Below are 23,860 nucleotides of genomic sequence, written 5' to 3' on the forward strand. Positions count from 1 at the left end.
TGTTCTCTGATCCTGATACTGACACACACATACACACCTTCACACACACTTTCACTGAGAGGCTGTTTCCATATGTTAGCACTGGGGATATGGTCCCACTGAATATATCACCACTGAAGGTCTGTGTGACAAAACAACATGTCTGATAGTCTCTAGTTTGAAGGTGGTGATAATAATTCTTAACGGTGAAGTAAAACTGATTCCAGCAGTACAGGAGTCAGCTGAATAAAACACAACTAAAGGTTTTAAGAAGCTAAAACATAAAAAGGTTCTTTAAGAGAGAGAAATAATAACTTAGTTTTCAGTGAGGTTAACATGTCTTTAATTATTGTTGGCTAAACTATTATTTTATAAACAGTGAAACAATTATATGATTATTTTATCGTCACACAACTATTCTGATAATCGATTGATAGTTTTGGTCGTTTTTAAAGTAATAATGCTGTGATGATTGTGATGATTTCCTGCTTTTCTCTGTTTTTCTTTTGCTCGGTTTTAGACTGTTGGTCGAACAAAACAAGACAGTTAAAGAAGTCATATTGGGCTCAAACACACACACACACACACACACACACACACACACACAGATATATACACACAAACACACACACACACAATTAATAACCCTGTGATGGTTGTGATGATTTCCTGCTTTTTTCTGTTTTATATTATTATGAACTGAATATTTTGGGGGTTTTAGACTGTTGGTCGAACAAAACAAGACAGTTAAAGACGTCATCTTGGGCTCTGTGACATGTGATGGGCACTTTTCTTGACAGTTTGTACATTAAACAGTTGATTGATTTTCTCTCTTGCTAAGCTAATGTGTCTGCCTTTTAGGATTTTTGTTCTTTTTCTGTTTAAAAGTGTCCAACCGAGTAGAAACAAAGACATGAATGTATAATGTGTCAGTGGTGTAATGTGCTCAGAAACCTTCCAATGAATCCTGTAAAAGTCTCAAAGCTAAACTAGTCACATCCTGCGTCTCAATAAACCGGTCAGTCCTCCAGAGTTCAGTTTGTCTTTTGTCATTTTCTTCCAACATTTAGAACAGAAAAAAAACACAATTAATTTGCATTTAATCACACTACAGACAAACAGTTGCGGTTCTACACTGAATTACGCCCAGGGCAAGACCCCCTTTGAGTGCCCCCCCCAACCCAAAAAAATAAATATAAACATATATATAATATATACTATATATAGTGTATATTTATTTAAGTTCAGATAGCTTATACTGTCATATTTTTGCAGACTTGTCTTCATAGTCTTTTGGCAATGTTGGAGGTAGAGATTGTGCACCTTAAAAAGTGTTTCCTGTTTTAATTGCAATAGTGAAATAATTAGATTTTTTTTGTGTGTTTTTCAAATGTTCTAATGAAGGATTTGTGCAATTGAGAAATATAATTTTCTCTTTCACTTATGTTATTATAATAATATGAACAGTATATACAGTGTTGTGCCTGAACGCGTTCATTGAACGACAGTTCATGAACTTGTTCGTATTTTGGGCGAACCACCGGCTTTCAAAAAGAAAATCCGCACTTCAGTCACATCCTCAGCAAACCTGAAACGGCACGTTGAACTGAAGCAACATATGGAAAAAAAGAACTATGAACTAAGTTCATTTTTGGAACTGTGAATTTAGTTCAACACTTTGAAGTATGAACTATGAACTGAACTAGTTCATTTTAAAATTTGTGAACTGAACTTTGAACTAGTTCATGTAGAAAGTGAACTTTCCCAACACTGAGTATATATATATATAAATGTGCCAAGAATATATACAATCAGATATATAAAAAATGTAACAAGAGCAGAGAGCAACAATAATATAAAATATTAAGAATAATATACAAATAAAATATAGAATAAATAGGCCTATTCTAAATAGCCCCAATCTTTCATCACACAAATGTGAAAATACACTGAAGAGAATCTAATTATTACACTATTGCACTAAGAACAGAAAACACAAACTAAAACTAAAACCTGACCTTTCTGGCCTTCCTTGATACAAAATCATCAATGATGTTATCTATGAAATCTGCTCCCCTATTGAGTAATTTATATTGATGACGACAAGGCCAGTGATCCGTTCCTGTGACATGGTTGACCTCAGGTATGACTTGATCAACTTTAGTTTTGAAAAGCTCCTCTCTGATGGGGAAGGCGGGGCTTTTCCACGGGCTGCAGCGAGATGCTCCTCTCTCAGCTAGCAGGCCCCCTGCACCTGCAGCTGCAGGGGGCGCCGATTTGCCAATTCCCCACACAGTGAAATGATAGATAACAGAAAACCGCTTTGCGGTGCAGAGGATGTTTTTTTAAGTTCTCGTGCAGCGCTCCATGAGTCATGAAAAATGCCGCCCCAGGCAGCTGCCCGATTTTCCCATGCTAAAAACCACTACTATTATAACTGTTTGTATAATCATGCTGTGATTTGATACTGTATTGTCTGTAACTGTTATATGTTGTACATCTGAGACTTTGTTTAATGTGTGGCTGCTGTATCTTGAACACCTGCTCCAGTTTTAGGATTCAGGCTCTGCTTTCTGCCTCCCTGACAAATCCTGGCAGCCGTCAAACCGCCACGGTCTACAGGTCTCACTCTATAGTTCTGATGGTACATCTACAGGTCTTCTACAGGCCAATCAAAATGAAAATACTGTGAACCTAACACTGATGGAGCAGATTGGGACACATTCATCCTCATCTCTTAAAGGTGCAGTAGGTAAGAAATATAAAACTAACTTTCTGTCATATTTGCTGAAAATCACCCTATGTTTGATTGGAACTACATGAAGCAGGTCACAAATCTGGCTCCTCTGGCACCACCTACAGCCTGTAGTGTGATTTTCAAAAATCCACTGCTCCCTGTTCAGATGCACCAATCAGGGCCACAGGGGGTGTCTACCTGCGTGTCAATAACTGCTCATGTCCTTGTGGGGGGAGGGGCTAAGGAGACCGTTTTGGGCTTTAGCAGAAAAGGGGGAGGGACTGAGAAGTTATCGATGTTTAAAATTTTTGGCCAAGTCCTTCATCTTCACAATTCTACCTTCAGCACCTTCAATCCCACAGTTTCATTTCAACAGCAAACCGTTTATTAACTTATTTTCATGCTAAAAGTGCAGAAGTGAGGCTGAATGAATAAATGAGTGGATGCAGTTCTTGTGCACTGCTTACTAGGGTTTAATCCCGGGAATACACATCCAAACTATTACTACTGCTACTACTACTAAACAGGAGAAACTAGTTACGTTTCTAGGCATAAATAAATAGGCTGAAAGGTACAAATACGTTTCAGTACAGAAATACCCAAGTCCTTCATGTCCTGCCATGTGGATGCAAAACTCAGCAGCACAACAGTAACTTTCTTTGGGACCATCCCATTCATCTTTTATAGGCTCAACCAACTAAATGAGGCACAACACAACACAATGTCTGCCACCAGCTTTGTGTGGAAATACTTTAAAAAGTTGAACAGTGAAGATGCAAAGTGTGTGGATGCTAACAGAATATGGAATCAGTTTCAGAGTTGCTGCTCTACTGCTGCCTCCATCGCTTAGTTTGTTAGTTTTGTTATTTCCTAACCCTTTAAAACACCCCACACTTATGATTAGGTACTGTATTATGCATCACTGAGTGGTTTATCATTAACAAATGATTAGTTAAACCTACATTATGTAATTCTTTTAGTTGATTCTTAGCAAAAACCCAGTGTGCTAACAAATGTGTTCATTCATGTGTAATTACTTCCACAAACTAATCACTAATCAAAGAATCTGCCATTCAGAATCATTCAGAATACTTACAAGCGAATCGCTTGAATGACAGCCGCCATGTAGTGCCTCCATCTTTAAAATACATTAGCCAAAGAGGGACATACCTCCACATTTGGCCCACTTACACTCAGTGGCACCGTGACGAATGCAAACTTACTTTAATTACTTGCCAGGGAAGGTAAAAAAATAAATAATTAAAACGACAACGCAAGAGGCAAAGCAACAAGACCAAAGTTAATATTGGAGTGGCTAGAACAGCTGCGTGTAAACGATGTAGAGCGCTAATTTCGGGTTTGGCCACCGTAGGAGGAAGGGCTAAAAAGTAATATTCAGTTGGTTGTCATATACAATTTCACCGCTAGATGGGATAAATTCTTACAACTGATTAGTTAAGCATTGACTACCATTTGTGAAGCATTGGCATAGCATACAGTAACTAATCATTAGTGGTGAATCACAGTTAATCAGTAACTACTCATTAACTAAACAGTTGTTCCTCATTCGTTACTCAGTAACTACCTACATTTTTGTGTACCTTAAACTGGTATAGATGTCTTTAGGTGTCTAAAATGTGTTTAGCAGTTGCCCCGTCCACAGCAGGACATTGCTTAGCTTCTGACTACGGAGAAGTAGCTCACTCAACCACACGTTACAACATCTGAATTGTCCCTTTAAGATAAAACTGATCAGCTGCCTGACAAAGCTCCACATCTTACATTACGTCATCTGACAAAAACAGGAAACCAGTTTGTTCCTGTTGAGTTGTCAGTGAGAAGAGACGCACCGACAGACAGACGGTAATATTTACCTTTTATTACAAAGCTGTGACTTTAACTGAGGGAGGACAGTTACAGGAAGGAGCTCTTAAGTACTGAAGAAGTGGAATACTTTAACTGTAATCTGCTGCAGACTTAAAACAAACTTAGAGACTCAAAGTGAGAGTAACTGAGGCAACTTTCTGCAGCAGGGAGGGGCTCAAAGGAGACGTTTACCTTCTGGGCTTTCTGCCAGAAATCTCTTAGGTTTAGACAACAAAACTACTTAGTTAAGATTAGACTTGTCCCGTATGCGAGGGAGGGAAACACAACTGACTTCCTGTTTTAACATCTGCTGTTTCTGCTTTTTTCAGCTGCTCTCAGAGACAAAATGGCTTCTATGTCAGAGGAGGATTTCTGCTGTTCGGTCTGTCATGAAGTCTTTAGAGATCCTGTTGTTCTGTCATGTAGCCACAGCTTCTGTAGAGACTGTCTGAAGAGCTGGTGGACACAGAAACCAATACAGGAGTGTCCAGTTTGTAAGAGAAGATCTTCAAAGCCAGAACCACCTCGTAACCTGGAGTTAAAGAAGCTGTGTGAGAGTTTCTTACAGCAGAGAGATCAGAGAGCTTCAGAGGCTCTCTGCAGTCTGCACTCTGAGAAACTCAAACTCTTCTGTCTGGACCATCAGCAGCCATTGTGTGTCGTCTGTCTACATTCAGAAAAACACTCCAACCACAGAATCAGACCCATCGATGAAGCTGCACGACAACACAAGAAGGAAATCCAGGAAACTCTGGAGCCCTTAAAGAAGAAGATAAAGGTTTTTGAACAAGTTAAAGTGAAGTGTGATCAAACAGCAAAATACATGAAGGTCCAGGCCCGACGCACAGAGACGCAGATTAAGGATCAGTTTAAGAAGCTTCACCTGTTTCTAGAAGAGGAAGAGGAGGCCAGGATGGCTGCACTGAGGGAGGAAGAGGAGCAGAAGAGTCAGAGGATGAAGGAGAAGATGGAGGCTCTGAGCAGAGAGATAGCAGCTCTTTCAGACAAAGTCAGAGCCACAGAGGAGCAGCTGAAAGCTGAAGACGTCTCATTCCTGATCAACTACAAGGCTGCAGTGGAAAGAGTCCAGCAGCGCCCCCTGCTGGAGGATCCACAGCTGCTCTCAGGAGCTCTGATAGACGAGGCCAAACACCTGGGCAACCTGAGCTTCAACATCTGGAACAGGATGAAGGAGATGGTTTCCTACTCTCCTCTGATTCTGGACCAAAACACTGCTAGTCCAAACCTCATCCTATCTGAAGATCTGACAAGTGTGAGATGGGGAGAGTATCAGCAACTTCCTGACAATCCAAAGAGGTTTGATGGTCATCTCTCTGTCGTGTGCTCTGAGGGCTTTAACTCAGGGACTCACAGCTGGGATGTCGAGGTTGGAGACAATACATACTGGGCACTGGGTGTGTTAGCAGAATCTGTCCAGAGGAAGGGAGTCATACGGTCTGGTTTATGGAGAATACGGTTCTATAAAGGTGAATACTCAGCATGGTCTCCACCAGCTCCAAACACTGATCTTACATTTAAGAAGAAGCTCCAGCGGATCAGAGTGACTCTGGACTGGAACAGAGGAAAGCTGTCGTTCTCTGATCCTGATACTAACACACACATACACACCTTCACACACACTTTCACTGAGAGGCTGTTTCCATACTTTAGGCCTGGGGATTTCATTAGCACTGGGGATACAGTCCCACTGAAGATATCACCACTGAAGGTCTGTGTGACAAAACAACAGGTCTGATAGTCTTCAGTTTGAAGGGGGTGATAATAATAGCAAACAACTATTGTATATAAAACTGATTCCATCAGTACATGAGTCAGCTGAATAAAATACAACTAAAGGTTTTAAGAAGCTAAAACATAAAATGGTTCTTAAAGAGAGAGGAATAATAACTTAGTTTTGTGTGAGGTTAACATGTCTTTAATAATTGTTGGCTAAAATATTATTTCATAAACAGCTGAACGTTTTTAAAGTAATAATGCTGTGATGATTTCCTGCTTTTCTCTGTTTTATATTATTATAAACTGAATATTTTGGGGCTTTTGGACTTTTGGTCGAACAAAACAAGACAGTTAAAGACGTCTTCTTGGGGTCTAACACACACACACACACCTTCCAATGTATCCTGTAAAAGTCTCAAAGCTAAACTAGTCACATCCTGCGTCTCAATAAACCGGTCAGTCCTCCAGAATTCAGTTTGTCTTTTGTCATTTTCTTCCAACATTTAGAACAGAAAAAAAGCATTATTAAAGCTGCAAGCAGCGTTGGATGGGCCCTCGCACCTCCTTGCAGGTCGGGGTTACTGGCGGACGCCGCTCCTTGCGACTGCGCATTTTCGCGGCACTCAGACACTGCAAATCATCACCAATGGCCAAGGAACTCTCTGCTGAGTTCAATGATACCTCACATAAGACTCTACCTTAAACAGTTCCAAAGCCATAAAAGGGGGCGTGGCCTGAGTACATGGGTGTGGGTAAAGTATCGGGGGCCGCTCAGTATCACATGTAGACTACACATTATAAGTTTCATGTAAATTGGATGATGTTTGTCATATAAGGCTAACTTCCTGTTGCCAGCAGGGGGCGCTATGACCAAATGTAAAGAAAGAAAGGAAAGGAAAAAAGAATTCCTTCAGTTTCAATAGGGTCTTTGCCGCTGTCGGCGCTTGAGCCCTAATTCAAATATTTTTATCAATTGACAGCCATAATTTATTGAAACTGAAGGAATTATTTTCTGGAAATGAATTGCCTGAGGGGCTTAACATATTCAAAAACTCACCAAAATTGGCGATCGCATCAAGCCTGGTGAAAATGCATGTATTTTAATGGTTTCGGGAATGGGCGCACAAATATGGCTCGCTAGCGCCCCTTCACAACCAGCCCCAGCAGTACGTTTGATGTAGACTCACAAAATCTGGTATGCATATGTATCATGTCAAGATGTACAAAAAGCTCATTGGAGTAATACCCTAAACCCAACAGGAAATCCGCCATTTTTGAAATGAAAGTTGTTTTTTGGCCATTTCCACATGTCGTACTTTAACAAACTCCTCCTAGAGATTTCATCCGATCCACCTTAGATATGAAAATTTATTAAAAGAATTGTAATAGCGCAAAAGATGAGCAAGTTATAGAGGACCAACTTCCTGTAGGGGGCCATCGAAACAGGAAGTGGGTGTAACTTGAACTAATTGGCTTGAACCTTTTCAGGATTCATAAGAGTCCAACCCTGAGGATATCTACAGGCCGATATTGGCTCAAAGTGACAGCGCCCCCTAGTGGCAACAGGAAGTAGGCCTAAAGGTTAAGGTGCTATACTTTAACAAACTTCTCCTAGAGATTTCATCCGATCGACTTCAAATTCGTTTTGCGGCATCTCAAGACCTTAGTAATGAAAAGCTATTAAAAGCCTGAGTTTTCGTCCAACTGTATGAGCGTGGCATGGCTGCCATTTTGAGTATTTACCAGGGCTGTGCAATTAATTGAATTTCGATTTCAGTTTTCCCAACGATCACCAAAATAGTACAATCGAGAAAATTGAGGCCAATATTGACTTTTGGTAATAGTGCCCCCTGCTGGCAACAGGAAATCATTCTTATATGACAAACATTATACGATTTACATGAAACTTATAATGTGTGGCCCCAACGGTGCCTTGCACTGAAACGTGCGAGGAACCTATTGTTTTTGTAAGGATTATTAGGGCCCGAGCACCGACAGCGGCGAAGGCCCTATTGAAACTAGGGGTCGACCGATCCGATATTAGGATCGGATATCGGCCCCGATATTGAAAAAATAGCTGGATTGGGGATCAGAAAAATTAACAGATCCACAGGCCGATCCATTTTTTTTTTTTTTTCGTCCGTCACAGCACCGGGACCCCTGTTGACTGTGTATCCTTCTCACTCATGGTAGTAACTTTATAACACAACAATTAATAACCCACAACTAACTAACACCATAGCATATAACAATTTGTGACTTAAACAGTTTCTAACACTAATATTTTTACATTTACAAATAATAGCTACACCGCCGAACGGCATGCTGGGCAACATTACAGCTGCTAGCCTAGCTAGCCAGGTAGCATAACAGTCTGTTAAGCTGGGAGAGGCTCCAGTCGGTACTGCACATTCAAGAACCGAGAAGAAAGTTAGCTAAAGGATGAAGAAAGACCGGAGATACACCAGAACAACGTGTGCTCAAGAGAGGAGCCATCTGTTGTTACGAAGTTTTTTGTTAAAAAATCTGACATCATTTAGCCCCTGTTGTTGCCTGTCGCTCTAACGTTACCGTGCTAACATTACTGTGCTAACGTTAAAGACATGTCACTTCAAGCATGCAGCGGAGCAACATTATAAACGCAATCCACCTCCGGTCCCGCTACAGGCCGTTGAGAAAGACGGGTTCAGAGCAATGATTAAAACTCTGGATTTAAGTTGTCTGAAATATGTCTGCCAACCTACTAACATTATTCAAACAGCGAAGGAGGCTGACAGCGGAGCTACATTCAATCGCCCACTACAACCACACTACAACAACCTCACTTACCTGTGGCCAAGGTAGTGTTTATACAACTATCTTAAAACTATTTTGTTTTAAAAGGGAAACCATGTCAAAGTTGTTTGTATGTGTAGGTTATTCATTCAATTTGAGTTTATTTTACTACTTTGCAGTTTGCACAATAAAAATAGTTTAGCTTCTCCTTCATATAAAGTTATTGTATAATGTCGTGGAGCCAAACCCTTTAGTAATCAAAGCTTTTAGTAAACATGATGACATTAACATGTTTTGTGATATTCTATGTACTCCTGACAGTAGAATAAGCCATTATAAACCTATATAAAGGTGGCCCATTATTGAAGGCCCATTATTGTTATTTATTTAAATTAGTTTTAAGAAGTTTGATTACATGATATTTTCAATTTGAATGCACAATTGTTTTTTAAATAACAAATAAATAAGAATTCAATACATTACATCTATTTTATTTTGTCTTAGTTAGGAAAGTAATGTTTAGTTAGGAAGGTCTGTTGCCTTTAGTCTCTTCCACATGGTGGAAGGAAGGTATAAGGTGGAAGATATACAGTTTATTATTAATTCAGCAACAGTATCGACAGATACACAAAGCCCTGACATCAGTATTGGGACAGAAAAAGTTGGATCGGTGCATCCCTACTTTTGACTGAAAGTATTGCAAAACAACACTTTTTCTGCTTCCATTTTCCATTTTCACTTTCTCACAGCCTACTGCATTGAATGCTCCACCTACGTAAACACCTTCCCGTAATCAACAGCGGCGCCATAAGCGTATCAAAAAGCTCAATATTCGGCCGAATCTGAAGCCGAATCCTGGATTCAGTGCATCCCTGGTGGTGAATCACAGCTAATCAGTAATTATTCATTAACTAAACAGTTGTTCCTCATTCGTTACTCATTTGTTACTCAGTAACTACCTACATTTTTGTGTACCTTAAACCGGATAGATAAATAGATGTCTTTAGGTGTCTAAAATATGTTTTGCTGCTGCCCTGTCCACACATGTTTGTGTCTGTGTGTGTGTGTGTCTGTCTGTGTGTGTGAGAAAATTAACCTGCAACTACATTTAAAAAATATATTTTATGAATTTAGAGTCTGGTGGCTTTGGTGGCTTTAGTTCCCCATCGTAAAGGGCTGTCTGACAGCAACGTAAAGCGCTGAACATATTATAAATATAGCATCTACTTAAACTGGTATAGATGTCTTCAGGTGTCTAAAATGTGTTTAGCAGCTGTCCCGTCCACAGCAGGATATTGCTTAGCTTCTGACTACGGAGAAGTAGCTCATTGAACCACACTTTACAACATTTGAACTGTCCTTACATTACGACAGAGAGGCTGTTTCCATTAGGCTTGCAGATTTCATTAGCACTGGGGATACAGTCCCACTGAAGATATCACCACTGATGGTCTGTGTAACAAAACTAAAGGTTTGATAGTCTTTAGTTTGAAGTGGGTTATAATAATCATTGTAAAAATAAAATATGTGTAAAGAAAGTTCTGTAACTAGTGTGCATGTCCATAAATTACCCCAAAAAAACAGCGACAACAATAGCCCAAAAAACTTGGAAAAAGTGCATCAAAAATGTAAAAAAAAAAAAAATAACGCCAAGAACATCAACAAAAGGGTTCAAAACAGCCTCAAATGTCTGGAAAAAAAGTCAGAAAAATCAACATGGCATCATGACTTTGCGTAAACATACACGCCACTTTCCTAAAGCCAAGTGGCGTGTTATCTGTACGCATTTTGAGCTTTCCACATGTATGTCTACACTGTATACAGCAGATGTAAACATACACACTACGTGGCGTCTTATCACGAGAACGTCACACAGGTGTTAAATAAAAAAATAAAACATGTTAAAAAATGGTTGGGCTTAGGAAAAGACAGCTGGGATATTGTAGAGAAGTACGACACAGGCTGCACACCAGGTGGAGGGAAGGATGGTATGGGTGTGTTCTATGATGCTGGGCTGTTGTTTGAGTCCAACACTGCTTCTGGAACTCCTTACAGACAAGGTGACACTGCTTTACTTTCCCTCTCGCTGAACATACCCCTCTTTAGGCCTTAATATTGTACCAATTGTTGGGAATTCGTAGGGTACAGATTCAATCATTGGCAAATTATCAAAGATGTTTCAGCAATATTAATAAAGTTAAGAATATGGTTATGGTTATTAATAACTTTATCAAATCAACAAACAATCAAAACGGGGCACCACCCTGCAAAGTCAGGGACCAATAATCAAACTGTGAAACAGTCTCATTTCTGTATTATTCCTGTAGAATACAGATCTTAACTTGGTTAATCTATCTGGTTTTCTTTAAAGGAACAAAGAAAGGGTGAATTTGAGCACTGACCTGTGTTCAACCAGCAATTATTACAATAAGTACACAAATAATCACAGACAACAGCTAAATAAAGTATAGTAGAATTTATTAACTTCAAAATCATCAATGGCCGATCAATAATTCTTCGATCAATTAAAACCAATATACCTTTTTAATCTACAACAACACAAAACAAACTAACCAGCATGTGTCTGTGAGACACATGTGTGTGTGTGTGTGTGTGTGTGTGTGTGTGTGTGTGTGTGTGTGTGTGTGTGTGTGTTGTGTGTGTGTGTGTGTGAGAGAGAGAGAGAGAGTGTGCAAGGAGGAGGGGGTGACGCAACCCGGGGGTTGCTTGGTCACGCCCGGATTAGCCGTTAGCTCATTGAAGCTAGGCTATGTGTTAGCTGCACAAAAGCTATTTAGCCTCAAGAGGGTGACAGTGGGCAAACAAACATCTTGCTGACAAAGAGGGACATGCTGAACTACTTTGCTATGTGCTAGCTGTGTAGCTATTCAACATAAGTGACTCACTGTTGGCCAGCTGTTCACTTGGGCGTGTGTATGTCCGTACGTGTGTGTGTGTGTGTGTGTGTGTGTGTGTGTGTGTGTGTGTTTGTGTGTGTGTGTGTGTGCGTGCATGCGTGTGTGTGTGTGTGTGTGTGTGTGTGTGTGTGTGTGTTAGTGACAGTGATGTTCATAAGTCATTTTTTGCAAGTCCAAGTCAAGTCTCAAGTCTTTGAGCATGAGTCCAAGTCAAGTCTCAAGTCTTTGAGGGGCAAGTCCAAGTCAAGTCTCAAGTCTATGGCCATCTTATCTGTCCCTAACACTGTATTGTTGAATCTTATCAATTCAAAGCATGTCCTTTAGCTACCATCCATACAGTACAGTATCAGAATCAGTTGAAGGATAATTTTATGGGGTCTACTTAACACACCCCTCTAGCCCTCAGATCTGGTGAAATATTAACCTAATATTAATATTAACCTAAGTTTGTCACATCATATGGATACAACTAAAAAGATACAATACAATACAATTTGCATGTTCCCAGCATTAGCATACACTTTGCGATGGTTAGCTTGTTACTTAGACTTAGACTTAGACTCAGACTTCTCTTTATCCCGCAAGGAAATTAGATTTCCAGCAGCAGATTTTAGCATCTTACAAAACACTCTTTAAATAGAAAAAAGATAGAAAAAATACAGTATAAGAATAACAATAAAACTTTTAGCTAAATATTTTTACAAAAATAAACAAACAGTAAAACAACAATAAACTACAGATAAATAAAGATAGATATATAGGTATATAGGACTGTGTATGGTATTGTGTTATTATACAGTTAATAAATAAATGACATTTAGCATAAATTAGCAGTTAAGAGCAGAGTGTCCAGGTATGTATGTGAGTAGATTATTAATAATTTATTGTGTTCTGTTCTGTCCTCTTTACCCTATTTCCTCCTCCCCCCGAGTGAGGAGTTGTAGAGTATGATGGCATGAGGAACAAAGGAGTTCTTGAGTCTGTTGGTCCTACACTTGGGAAGGAGCAGCCTTCCACCGAACAGGCTCCTCTGGTTGCTGATGACGGTGTGCAGGGGGGGGTGGCTGGTATTGTCAGTAATGTCCAGCAGTTTGTCCAGTGTCCTCCTCTCTGCCACCATCACCAGTGAGTCCAGCTTCATGCCGACCACAGAGCCGGCCCGCCTGATCAGTTTATCCAGGCTGGAGGTGTCTTTCTTGGATATACTGCCCCCCCCCAGCACACCACAGTGTAGAAGAGGACGCTGGTAACCACAGACTGGTAAAACATCAACAGCAGTTTGCTGCAGATGTTGAAAGACCGCAGTCTCCTCAGGAAGTACAACCTGCTTTGTGTCTTTCTGCACAGGTGGCTGGTGTGTGTTGTCCAGTCCAGTTTATTATCCATCCACAGCCCAAGGTATTTGTAGGATTGCACAGCCTCCACCTCAGCTCCCTCTAGCTGGATTGGTTGCAGTCTTGGTCTGGACCTCCCAAAGTCAATGACCAGCTCCTTCGTCTTAGAGGTGTTGAGCTGTAGGCAGTTAGTGTGACACCAGAGAGCAAAATCCCCCACCAGACTCCGATACTCCTCCTCTCTGTCACCCCTGATACACCCGACGATGGCGTCATCTGCGTACTTCTGTATGTGGCACAGCTCCGAGTTGTAACAGAAGTCCGAGGTGTACAGGGTGAAGAGAAGAGGAGCCAGCACTGTGCCCTGGGGGGCTCCAGTGCTGCTGACCACAGTGTCAGACGTGGTGTCCTTCAGCCTGACGTACTGTGGCCTGTCAGTGAGGTAATCCTTGATCCAGTTTACCAGATAGGGGTCCACTCCCATCCTGTTCAGTTTGTCCTGAAGTATAGGGGGCTGGATGGTATTGAAGGCACTGGAGTTCCAAGAAAAGGATCCTCACTGTGCTGCTTCCCTTATCCAGATGGGAGTGGACTCGGTGTAGCATGTAGAGGATGGCATCCTCCACACCAACATTTGGCTGGTACGCAAACTGCAGCCGGTCCTGGGCGTGTTGTACCTGGGGTCTGAGGAGGCTGAGGAAGAGTCGCTCCAGCGTCGTCATCAGGTGTGAAGTGAGTGCCACCGGTCGGAAGTCGTTCAGCTCGCTGGGCCAATTCTTCTTGGGAACCGGAACGATGCAGGATGTCTTCCAGAGGGTGGGCACTCTCCCTCCTAAGGTTGAAGATCTGTTGTAGGGGTTCAGCCAGTTCTGCAGCGCAGGTCTTTAGTAGTCTCGGACACACTTTATCCGGGCCTGCTGCTTTCCTAGGCCGGAGCTTCCTCAGCTGTCCCCTGACCTGGTCTGTGGTGATGTGAGGCAGGGATTGTGTTGAGGTGGGGGAGGAGGAGGGGGGGATTGTGGTGTCAGGGGGGAGGTGTGTAGAGGGAAAAAGGAGAGATGGCTGCAGTGAGAGTGGGGGTGGGGGGGACAAGGACGAGGGCTGGTTAAACCTGTTGAAGAAGTCATTCAGCTCATTCGCCCTCTCCATTGTCCCCTCTGTAGCTCTGGTCTTTGTGTTGTGACCTGTGATGGTCCTCACACCTTCCCAGACCTCCCTCATGTTGTTCTCCCTCAGCTTCTGCTCCACCTTTCTCCTGTAGCTGTCCTTAGCTTCCCTCACACAGTGTTTCACCTCCTGCTGTGCTGCCTTCATGGCCTCCCTGTCCCCGCTCCTGAAGGCAGCCTTCTTCTTGTTGATGATATATGCTAAATGTATCATCTCTTTCACTCAAAAAAAATGTCTAATGTCGAAGTGGAAATCAAGAGAAAAGTGGCAGCGCCACACCAGTTACAGAACAACATGCATCTCAGTGTCAGTCCAAATTACGCACAATAAGCAGTTTGAACTCAATGATGTAATGCAATTTATTTTCTTAGTGTTAGTAGGCTCAGTGAAACTGAGTTCAGAGCGAGGGAGATCCAACTCAGAGGAGGAGAGGTTAGGGAGGCCAGCATCTCCACGGCAGGTGACAGTGCGCACGGATCCGCTGCGCCACGCATGGATGAAATAATGAAATAGTAAATAGGACTACAGTAACAGAAATATGTGCAGAATTAAGACCGTCAAGACGGCCCAGTGTTTGGTGGACCGGGTACACCTTGTTCACTTAAGAGACTACAAATCATCCACAGAATCAATTACGCATCACACGAGTTTTCCCACCCGGCACAGCGTTTATTCCTGGGGAGATGGATCCGTGCGTCCCACCTCCTGTGCGCCATGGATTTCTTAGCATCAGCGACTACTAACTATAAGATACTAGATATAACTAGAATAAACTAGATATAGTTTATATACTGTATAATTAATAATCTAGCGAGAGTAGAGGGAGGCAGGCCAGTACAGCCCGATCCGGTTGGGGAGAGTTCTAGCCCGACCAGGCTCCTCTCTTTAACCTGCCTCTCTTAAGTTATGCTATTACAACTCTAGACTGCCGGGGAGGCTGTTCCTCCCTAAGACACACTGAGCTGCTCTCTCATCTCTACTTGTTACTTTTGTATGCATCCTGTCCAAGAAATGCTTGCTTGTTACTAATCTAGCTCTGGGGAGTTTACTCCCGAGTCCTTATAGTTTCTTCTTCGCAGAGCTATGCTCTGCGATTCTCGGCATTCCCGCCGCTTCCTGCTGCGCCCTGCTGCACCCGCCGCACCCACCCGTGCTCTGCAGCGCCCACGTTACATCCCGCAACGCCCTGCTGTGATGTTCCTATGCACAGAGTAGTCAGGATCCGGTATAGGAGACTGCACTACTCAGTATGACACGATGTGCCCGGCTATGACATGAACTTCCACGATAACCTTCAAGTCACTGTGACTTCTAATGTGACTGTTATCACCACTGTTCATCACGCCCCAACCGCCCGTCAGACACCGCCTACCAAGAGTCTGGGTCTGCCGAGGTTTCTTCCTAAAAGGGAGTTTTTTCTTGCCACTGTCGCAATAGCTACTGCTAATGCTTGCTCTTGAGGGAATTACTGTAATTGTTGGGGTTTTGGAATTTATAGAGTGTGGTCTAGACCTACTCTGTCTGTAAAGTGTCTCGAGATAACTTTTGTTATGATTTGATACTATAAATAAAATTGAATTGAATTGAATTGAATACTATTTGCCTTTTCCCAGCATTAACACAACACTTTGCGATGGTTAGCTTGTTACCTGTGACGATATATGCTAAATGTAACGTTTCACTTTCTTAGCGTGTGAGTGACTGACCTATCTGAGTGCGTTTTTAGATGCCTGATAAAGTCCGACGTTGTTGATCCAGCATCATTTATCTTGGTGCCACACACTTTGCATGCAGCTGTTCGCTTACTGCCACTGTTTACAAAGTTATTGAAAGCAAAATGACAAAAGGCACAACTCCAGGAGGACTTGGTGTCACCATCGGCAATGCATTTTTTTATATGTGAGTGCGCGCACATAGGCGGATGCATTACGTTGCACATTATGGCAAAGTGCATAGGACATACAGCTCGTCATACGTTTCCCCGTATATGCGCCAATAAAAGAAAATAGAAATACATGAATAAATTTAGATTTAAAAAGCAATAATTGTATGAAAACAGGTTGTTGACGAGTCTCGAAGCTCGAGTCTGAGTCAAGTCTGAAGTCTTTTGTGTCAAGTCGCAAGTCAAGTCTGAAGTCTTTTGGGTCGAGTCCGAGTCAAGTCTGAAGTCAGCTGGTTGTGCGACTTAAGTGCAACTCGAGTCCGAGTCTCAGACTCGAGTCCCCATCTCTGGTTAGTGAAAGAGGAAAGAAAGCCCCTTAGGAAAGGAAAGGCACTTTGAAAAAAACCTGATTATCTCACTCAGTACAATAACTAAAACTCCGTGAAAGGGGGGTTAGCAGGTAGCAGTTACAGTTTTAACAAGCTACATATTCAACACAACATATCAACAGTATAGTGATCAAATGATACATTCACAGAAATAGATTTGACTCGGCGGTCACAATCATAGATTAATAAATGAAACGTGCACCAATAGCGCTTATTAATCAGATCACATTAACGGCAACACAAATAGCAACAATAGCAAGTTACTCATTAATAAAACACACTATCTCTGCCCAGAACGTAAGTCTTCTTACTGTGTTTTCAGTCCGTTTGTTTCTGTCCATAGATTTCCACAGAAATAAAACAGAATGGGTCCATGTTGCTCGTTAGCGGTCACAGGGAAACTTTCCATCCAAAAGCAGCCGGAAGAGAACAGTTTAGTCGACTTGAGAAGAAAAACGTTGTTTCCTTCTCCTGCAGACCTGAAAACACTGGCGTGTGGTTTCATAGGATCTACGATACTCCCAGCACCGAAATTAAATCCACTATGGCTACTCCTGTGAGCTGCACAAAACTATTTGGCCTCAAGAGGGCGGTAGTGGTGCTGCGTGCACGGGGAGGGGCTGAAGAAGCCGAGGGGGTTGCTAGGCAGCGCGCACGCTTAGCCGGTATAATAGCTAGCTCCTGTGTTAGCTCTGTCCGAACGTAAGCCGATTCCACGTGTGAAGCTAGCCTGCAGCGTTAGCTCGGGAGCTACGCGGCTAGCCTGTGTCGTGTGTGTGTGTGTTAGAGAGAGAGAAAAAAGAGAAGAAGAGTAAAGAAAAAAAGGGCACTCTGATCTTTAGTTATCGATAATGACCCAGTTCCCCTCAGCCACTCAGGTCTGGGCTAACGTGTAGTTTAGGACAGACAGTTTAGGACAGACATAACTACGACATAACTTTCTCCCGTTTCCTGATGGGTGCAGGTGAAAGTGCGTCGACCATTTTGTGCACATTGTTGACATATACTTATAATAAAGCTATAAACGGCGCGGGGATATATAAACTTGGTGACAGTCAGGTTATAGTGCAGTCGCCCTCAACAGACGTTCTATTGTAAAGTGAACGCACCCTCAACGGGGTTTGGGATCATTTCATTGGTCAACACTACAGCTGGCATTCTATTGGTTGTTGACTTTTGACAAAAAAATCCAAGCGCGCAGGAGAAATCTGAGAGCAGAAACTTTGCAAGTGAGCAGAATCAGCCTGAGTGCGAGGAGAAGGTTCAAAGCTGAGAGCAGGAAATCTGTCCAAACAACAACATATCTGAGTGCAAGCACAAAGTTTGAGCGCAAGCAGAGCAAATCCAAGCACGAGCAGTGACTATTTGAGTGTGAGCGCAAGAAATCTGAACGTAATATCAGTGAGAAATGCTCTCAAATTGAAATAATGCGCTCTTGACGTTTTGCACCATATTTACCTTCATAGATACCCGTTTTGTTTGAGATGTAAAAGGCCCAGTCAAAACCTTAAAGCCGTGTTTTAAGTCAAATGAATAAATAAGTTAACCCTCTGAGGTCTAAGGGCATTTTACACATCTACTTAAATTCACCTTTTTAGGGTATTTGCATATAATGGATCACAATGTGTTTCACATCAAAATTCAGAACAAACTCAGCTTTCTGTTTAGTTACACTCACATTTTTTAAAGTTGAAGTTGGCTTTTTGAAATTCCTCAAATCTCTTTACAAAACACACCGTAACTAATGATGTGTTGACAAATTGTTTTGGTGCTTGAAATGAGTTGACCAAAGTCTGAGGTTCACGAAATAGTGTAACATATGATTAAAACAGTAGATACTGTACATGTCTGAAATGAAATTTTGTAATATCGCTTTTTGAGTAGGAGTGTTGTCAAACATTGTCAAACATCGGTGCATCTTTCGTTCTCAGAGGGTTAATGACTGCCACCGAAATTACATTTCACTTTCTCATTGCTTAAACCAGTAAATTTCACAACCAAAAACTAAGATGTGCCTCCTGTGGTGTAAATGTGTTTGAGAAATGACATTTCATGATCTGTACCTTAGGTTAGGTGAATTTGATAACATATGATGTTATATGGTAACAGTTCTTTGGGCATTATGTCAATATAAGATCAGTCAAAGATATAAAACATTAATATATATTTTTTCGGGCATTTTAGGCCTTTATTTCCATAGGACAGATGAAGACATGAAAGGGGAGAGAGAGGGGGAATGACATGCAGCAAAGGGCCGCAAGTCTGAGTCAAACCCTTGGCCGCTGCGTTGAAGAGTAAACCTCTATATATGTGCCCCTGCTCTACCAACTGAGCTAACCCTGCCACATATATAAAACATTAATATTAAAAAGGTTATCAGAGTTACTTTAAAAAAAAAAATTATTTTAGTATATTGCAGACACAATTAGACTATTAATACAATTAATTAGAAAAGCAGTGTAACCCATTTTGGTCAACAGAAACAACACACTGAACACACCGAATCACTGAGTCATTTGAAGAGCAGACATTTCACATGTGTGAAAGCAATTAAACACATTTTAATGGGAAAATGAGCTGTAAAAGTGATGTACTGAGAATTATTGTCATTTCAGAATTGTGCCAAAGTAACAAAGAAAAACTGACGTTTTACAAATCAAAATATGGTTATCATAAAGCAAAGCTGATAAAATCTTAGGTCCTTTAAATTTAAAGCAATTTTGAACAGGCCTTCAGGGTCTGCAGGATTGTGTATGACGTAAGGTAAGGCAGGTCTACTTACAATGGAGATCCATCAGCTAGAGAAGTCAGAGAAGAAAAGGCCAGAAAGGCCAGCAGCCACAGCTGGGTCAGACACATGTAGACCGTTGCTCTGCAGAACTCTCCTTTTATCCACTCACGTCCCTCCTTATGCACCTTTAGTTCTCCTCACTACTGTCTCATCCATTTAAAGGATAGGCTTACATTTGACACACTAGTTAAATGCCCATATGTACATTGAAAGTTTTTTCTTGTTATAATTTTTATTCATAGTGAGCAATGGGAGATCCACAATGCTCGTTTTTTTCACATAAATATGTTTTATCTGAAATTAAGTATATTTATTTTAAAATGAATTATGTATTATTTATTGAACTATATTGACTCATTTATTTATGTATAGCATCATTTATTTATTTTAAGATGTATTAATGGGCATATTTATTCATGTATGTATTTATTCATTTATTTATTGTTGAATAAAATGGCATTCCAAGTGTGGGTATACTGTTACTTTCAGTTATGTGTTGTGTATCTGCAGGAATAAGTCTGTTCATTAATCATTATCAATATATGAATTTAATCTCAACGATACTGTTGGACAGGGATACATTTATGAATTAATGCATTTCAATTGTGTGATAGGGCTACTTGCACCTGCTGCATCATGACACTTATTTAAAGTGATTTCCTTGCTAAACCAGCTAATAAAACAACAGCATTTCAGGTACACATAGTTTTATTTTATTTTTAAAGATTTTATTTTTGGGGCATTTATTTCTATAGGACAGCTTGGACTTGAAAGGGGAGAGAGCGAGGGAGAGAGAGGGGGAAGGACATGCAGCAAAGGGCCGCAGGTCAGAGTCGACCCGCTGCGCTGAGGAGTAAACATCTATATACGTACGCCCCCTCTACCAGGTGTGCTACTCAGGCGCCCACTTTTATTTTATTTTTGACAGTGGCTTTACAATAGCTTAAAATGTCAGCTTTATTACTGCTGCAGGTATCATTAATTGATCTACATGAGCGTATATATTCTGAATCACAACCAAAGTAACAGTAATCAGTGTCTATTTTTCATACAAAGACAATAAGATTTAAGACCATTACATTTTAATCAACACAGTGCAACATTGTAAGCCATCAAATACCATAGCAGGGAATGTTTTACATAATAAGAATGATGCAAAATAAAAAACAATTTAAAATGAACATTTTCTTTTCTTGAGTTTCATTACTGCTGACACCCAAAGATTTGGTACTGCTGAACCATCTCCTCCATGCCCAGACAGGTAATTCTGTGTTCCTCAGTTTGACACTCAGCTTCTGTGGGCCAGTACTCGATCCAGGTTCTCTCTCCGAATACATACTGAAATCTGAGGAAAGCAAAGTGAACAATACACATCTGTAACACTCTGTAACATGACATGAAAAGCCTCCTCACTCCTTCCCACAATCACTATCAATAGTGAGAGTAACACGTAAGATAGAGTACAAGAAAGGCTTTGATTTACTAATAGAAAACAGCAAAAATGTTTAAATGCAAACTCCACACACATTCACACAAAGAACAAACTTACGATTGTTGCCGGTCATCTCTGTGAATATCTTTGGACGTGCCCATGATAAGGTAAGTTTTTCCCGTCCCCAGATCTAAAGACTCCCTGCAGTGGGGATAACTGAGGAATGTGCGCACTTTATTCAGAGGACCCACATCAAGACTTCCTGTAATTCAAGTATAGGAGAACAGAGAGAAAGTAAGGATTAAATGCAAAGCTAAAGGTGCAGTACAAAACATTTGTGTTGTATTCTCATATTCCCAGTGAAATCATGCTTAAAGAAATAGTTGGACATTTGGGGAAATACTTATTTGCCTTCTTGCTGAGAGTTAGATTGATACCTCTAACGATACCACTCTTATGACTGCGTAGCTTACACGCAACTCAGCTTAGCACTAAGACTGAAAACAGGGCAAAACGGCTAGCCTGGCTCTGCACAAAGAACAAAATCCACCTACCAGCACTTAAACGCAAACGCAAAACGACAATATATATATATATACAGTACAGGCCAAAAGTTTGGACACACCTTCTCATTCAATGTGTTTCTTTATTTTCATGACTATTTACATTGTAGATTCTCACTGAAGGCATCAAAACTATGAATGAACACTTATGGAATTATGTACTTTGCTAGTACCCTTTGCTTTTTTTGATAACTCGGCAAACCCTTGGTGTTCTCTCAATGAGCTTCATGAGGTAGTCACCTGAAATGGTTTTACCTTCACAGGTGTGCTTTGTCAGGGTTAATTAGTGGAATTATTTCCCTTATTAATAAAAAAGCAAAGGGTGGCTACTTTGAAGAATCTAAAATATAAGACATGTTTTCAGTTATTTCACACTTTTTTGTTAAGTACATAATTCCATATGTGTTCATTCATAGTTTTGATGCCTTCAGTGAGAATCTTTTTTTTAAGATTATTTTTTGGGCATGTTAGGTCTTTATTTATATAGGACAGCTGAAAACATGAAAGAGGAGAGAGAGGGGGAATGATATGCAGCAAAGGACAGCAGGGCGGAGTCAAACCTGCAGCTGCTGCGCTGAGGAGTAAACCTCTATATATGGACGCCTTCTCTACCAGGTGAGGTACCCAGGCGCCCGACAATTTGCATTTTTAAGGGGGTCAACTGGTCAATTTCTTGGCCAGGACCAATAACTTCTGGAGTGTCCGCTGGTTGCCTGACAATGCAAGCTAAGTTAGCCGGCTACTAGAGGTAGCTTCATTCTCATCTAACTCTCTGCAAGAAAGCATTTAAGTGCATTTTGAACAATAATTTTTCTGTCTGTTTGGAAACACCATTGAGATTCAGTGTGCCCAAACCATTTCAGAAAGAGGAAAACAAATTGTTATGTCACTATCACCTTTAAGGGACCTTGGAAAAACACAACAGTGTCTTGTACATTTCAGGCAGTTCAAAGATAAATACCTACCTTCTTTGATGACTTCCAGTACCTTTGCTTTGTAAATGTCAGTGGACACATCTTCTTCAAAACTTTCCAGTCTCACTTTGTACGCTGAGGACAACCAAGTTGTTAGCAGATTGTAAGCTCACTTACTCACACCAACATACAACATTTTTTTTTGATAAAAGTGCTTTATAAATACATTCCATTCACACTCTCTTACCAAAATCTATTATGCTGGTCTGTGTACTCTCACAGATCTTAGCTGTTCGCTCATCATTGGTGATTTTGTCCTTCTTCTGCATACTGCAGTTCTCTGGAAATACACAATAGGCACAACGTAAATACACAACATACAAAACTGATCAAAAAAGCTGTAAAAAAAAGATGTGGATGTGTGTGGATGGGTTGATGGGTAAGTGCAACTGTATCTGACACACAATTTAAGTATGTTAGTGAGTTGTTCTTTAGCTAGCCCGCTGCTCTGACAATACTTGATCCTGCAGGTGCTTGTTGCTTTGATGGAACATTGTAATGATTATTTTACAATTTACAATCTGGTGATTTACTAAAACATGTAATTCCACTTCCATCTCCTTCAACAGATCTTAAAAGGCACTCTACTGGATGTACAGTATACTTTACCATTTCAACAAGTACTACTCAGCCTGAGAAAATGCTTATACATTGTCCTCTGTAGCTCTGAAGGGAGTTTTCTATACTCTGAGAGAACAATCCTGGTGATGTCATCATGGTTTGACCATCAGTTTTAGCAAAGTTTGCCACTAATAGTGACCATGTCTGTCTGTCAGTCAGTAATCCCACAACGTTGGTCCAGATGGAAGAATTTCAACAACTAAAGGATAGATTTCCATAATATCCGGTAGAGATACACATGGTGCCCAGAGGATAAATTTAAATGACTTTGGTGACTCCCTGAATTTTCTTGTAGCGCCACCAGCAGGTTTACATTTTTAGCTTTTAGTAACACGTCTCAACAACTTTGATGGATTGCCATTAAATTACATTCAGACATTTATCTTTTCCTAGGTACATTCTGACTTTCTTTTTTTCTTTTAATGAAATGCTTTTTAAAATTTTAATTTGTGAAATGTTCATGTTCATGACCCAAAAGCTGCAAAATGAATGACATTTCCAACTAAGATGCGACAGCATGAAAGCATTGTCATTTTGAGCATATTAGCATTTAGCCCAAAGGTTGAAAGTGCACAGGTACAGCCTCTAAGAGCCACTAGCATGGCTGTAGACTCTTTATCTTGTTTAATCTTCTCTCAGCCTTAAGTGCCCCAACTTTGAGGTAAAATAATAAATTGCTGCAGTTTACAGTCAAT

At 40.9% G+C, this 23,860-nt stretch overlaps 2 protein-coding genes across 2 annotated transcripts in view; one reads left to right on the forward strand and one right to left on the reverse strand.

Annotated features, from left to right (window-relative positions):
* The first annotated feature begins 4,528 nt into the window (after positions 1 to 4,528).
* On the forward strand, positions 4,529 to 6,584 carry LOC114571796 (E3 ubiquitin-protein ligase TRIM39-like). The gene is made up of 3 exons (XM_028602987.1): positions 4,529 to 4,579; positions 4,912 to 5,534; positions 5,712 to 6,584. The coding sequence occupies exons 2-3, from the start codon at positions 4,929 to 4,931 to the stop codon at positions 6,336 to 6,338; spliced, it is 1,233 nt and encodes a 410-aa protein (XP_028458788.1). The 5' UTR covers positions 4,529 to 4,579; positions 4,912 to 4,928; the 3' UTR covers positions 6,339 to 6,584.
* Positions 6,585 to 20,454: 13,870 nt separating this feature from the next.
* The window catches only part of LOC114571643 (complement C3), a 34,234-nt gene continuing 30,828 nt past the window's right edge, over positions 20,455 to 23,860 (reverse strand). Inside the window, exons 40-43 of the mRNA XM_028602692.1 lie at positions 22,732 to 22,824; positions 22,536 to 22,619; positions 21,125 to 21,269; positions 20,455 to 20,920 (exon numbers count right to left, since the gene is read on the reverse strand). Of these exons, the coding sequence (XP_028458493.1) occupies positions 20,779 to 20,920; positions 21,125 to 21,269; positions 22,536 to 22,619; positions 22,732 to 22,824 (464 nt within the window). The 3' untranslated portion in view covers positions 20,455 to 20,778. The remainder of the gene's footprint in view (positions 20,921 to 21,124; positions 21,270 to 22,535; positions 22,620 to 22,731; positions 22,825 to 23,860) is intronic.

Source organism: Perca flavescens, chromosome 17, assembly GCF_004354835.1.
Source record: "Perca flavescens isolate YP-PL-M2 chromosome 17, PFLA_1.0, whole genome shotgun sequence".
Classification (NCBI taxonomy): Eukaryota; Metazoa; Chordata; class Actinopteri; order Perciformes; family Percidae; genus Perca; species Perca flavescens.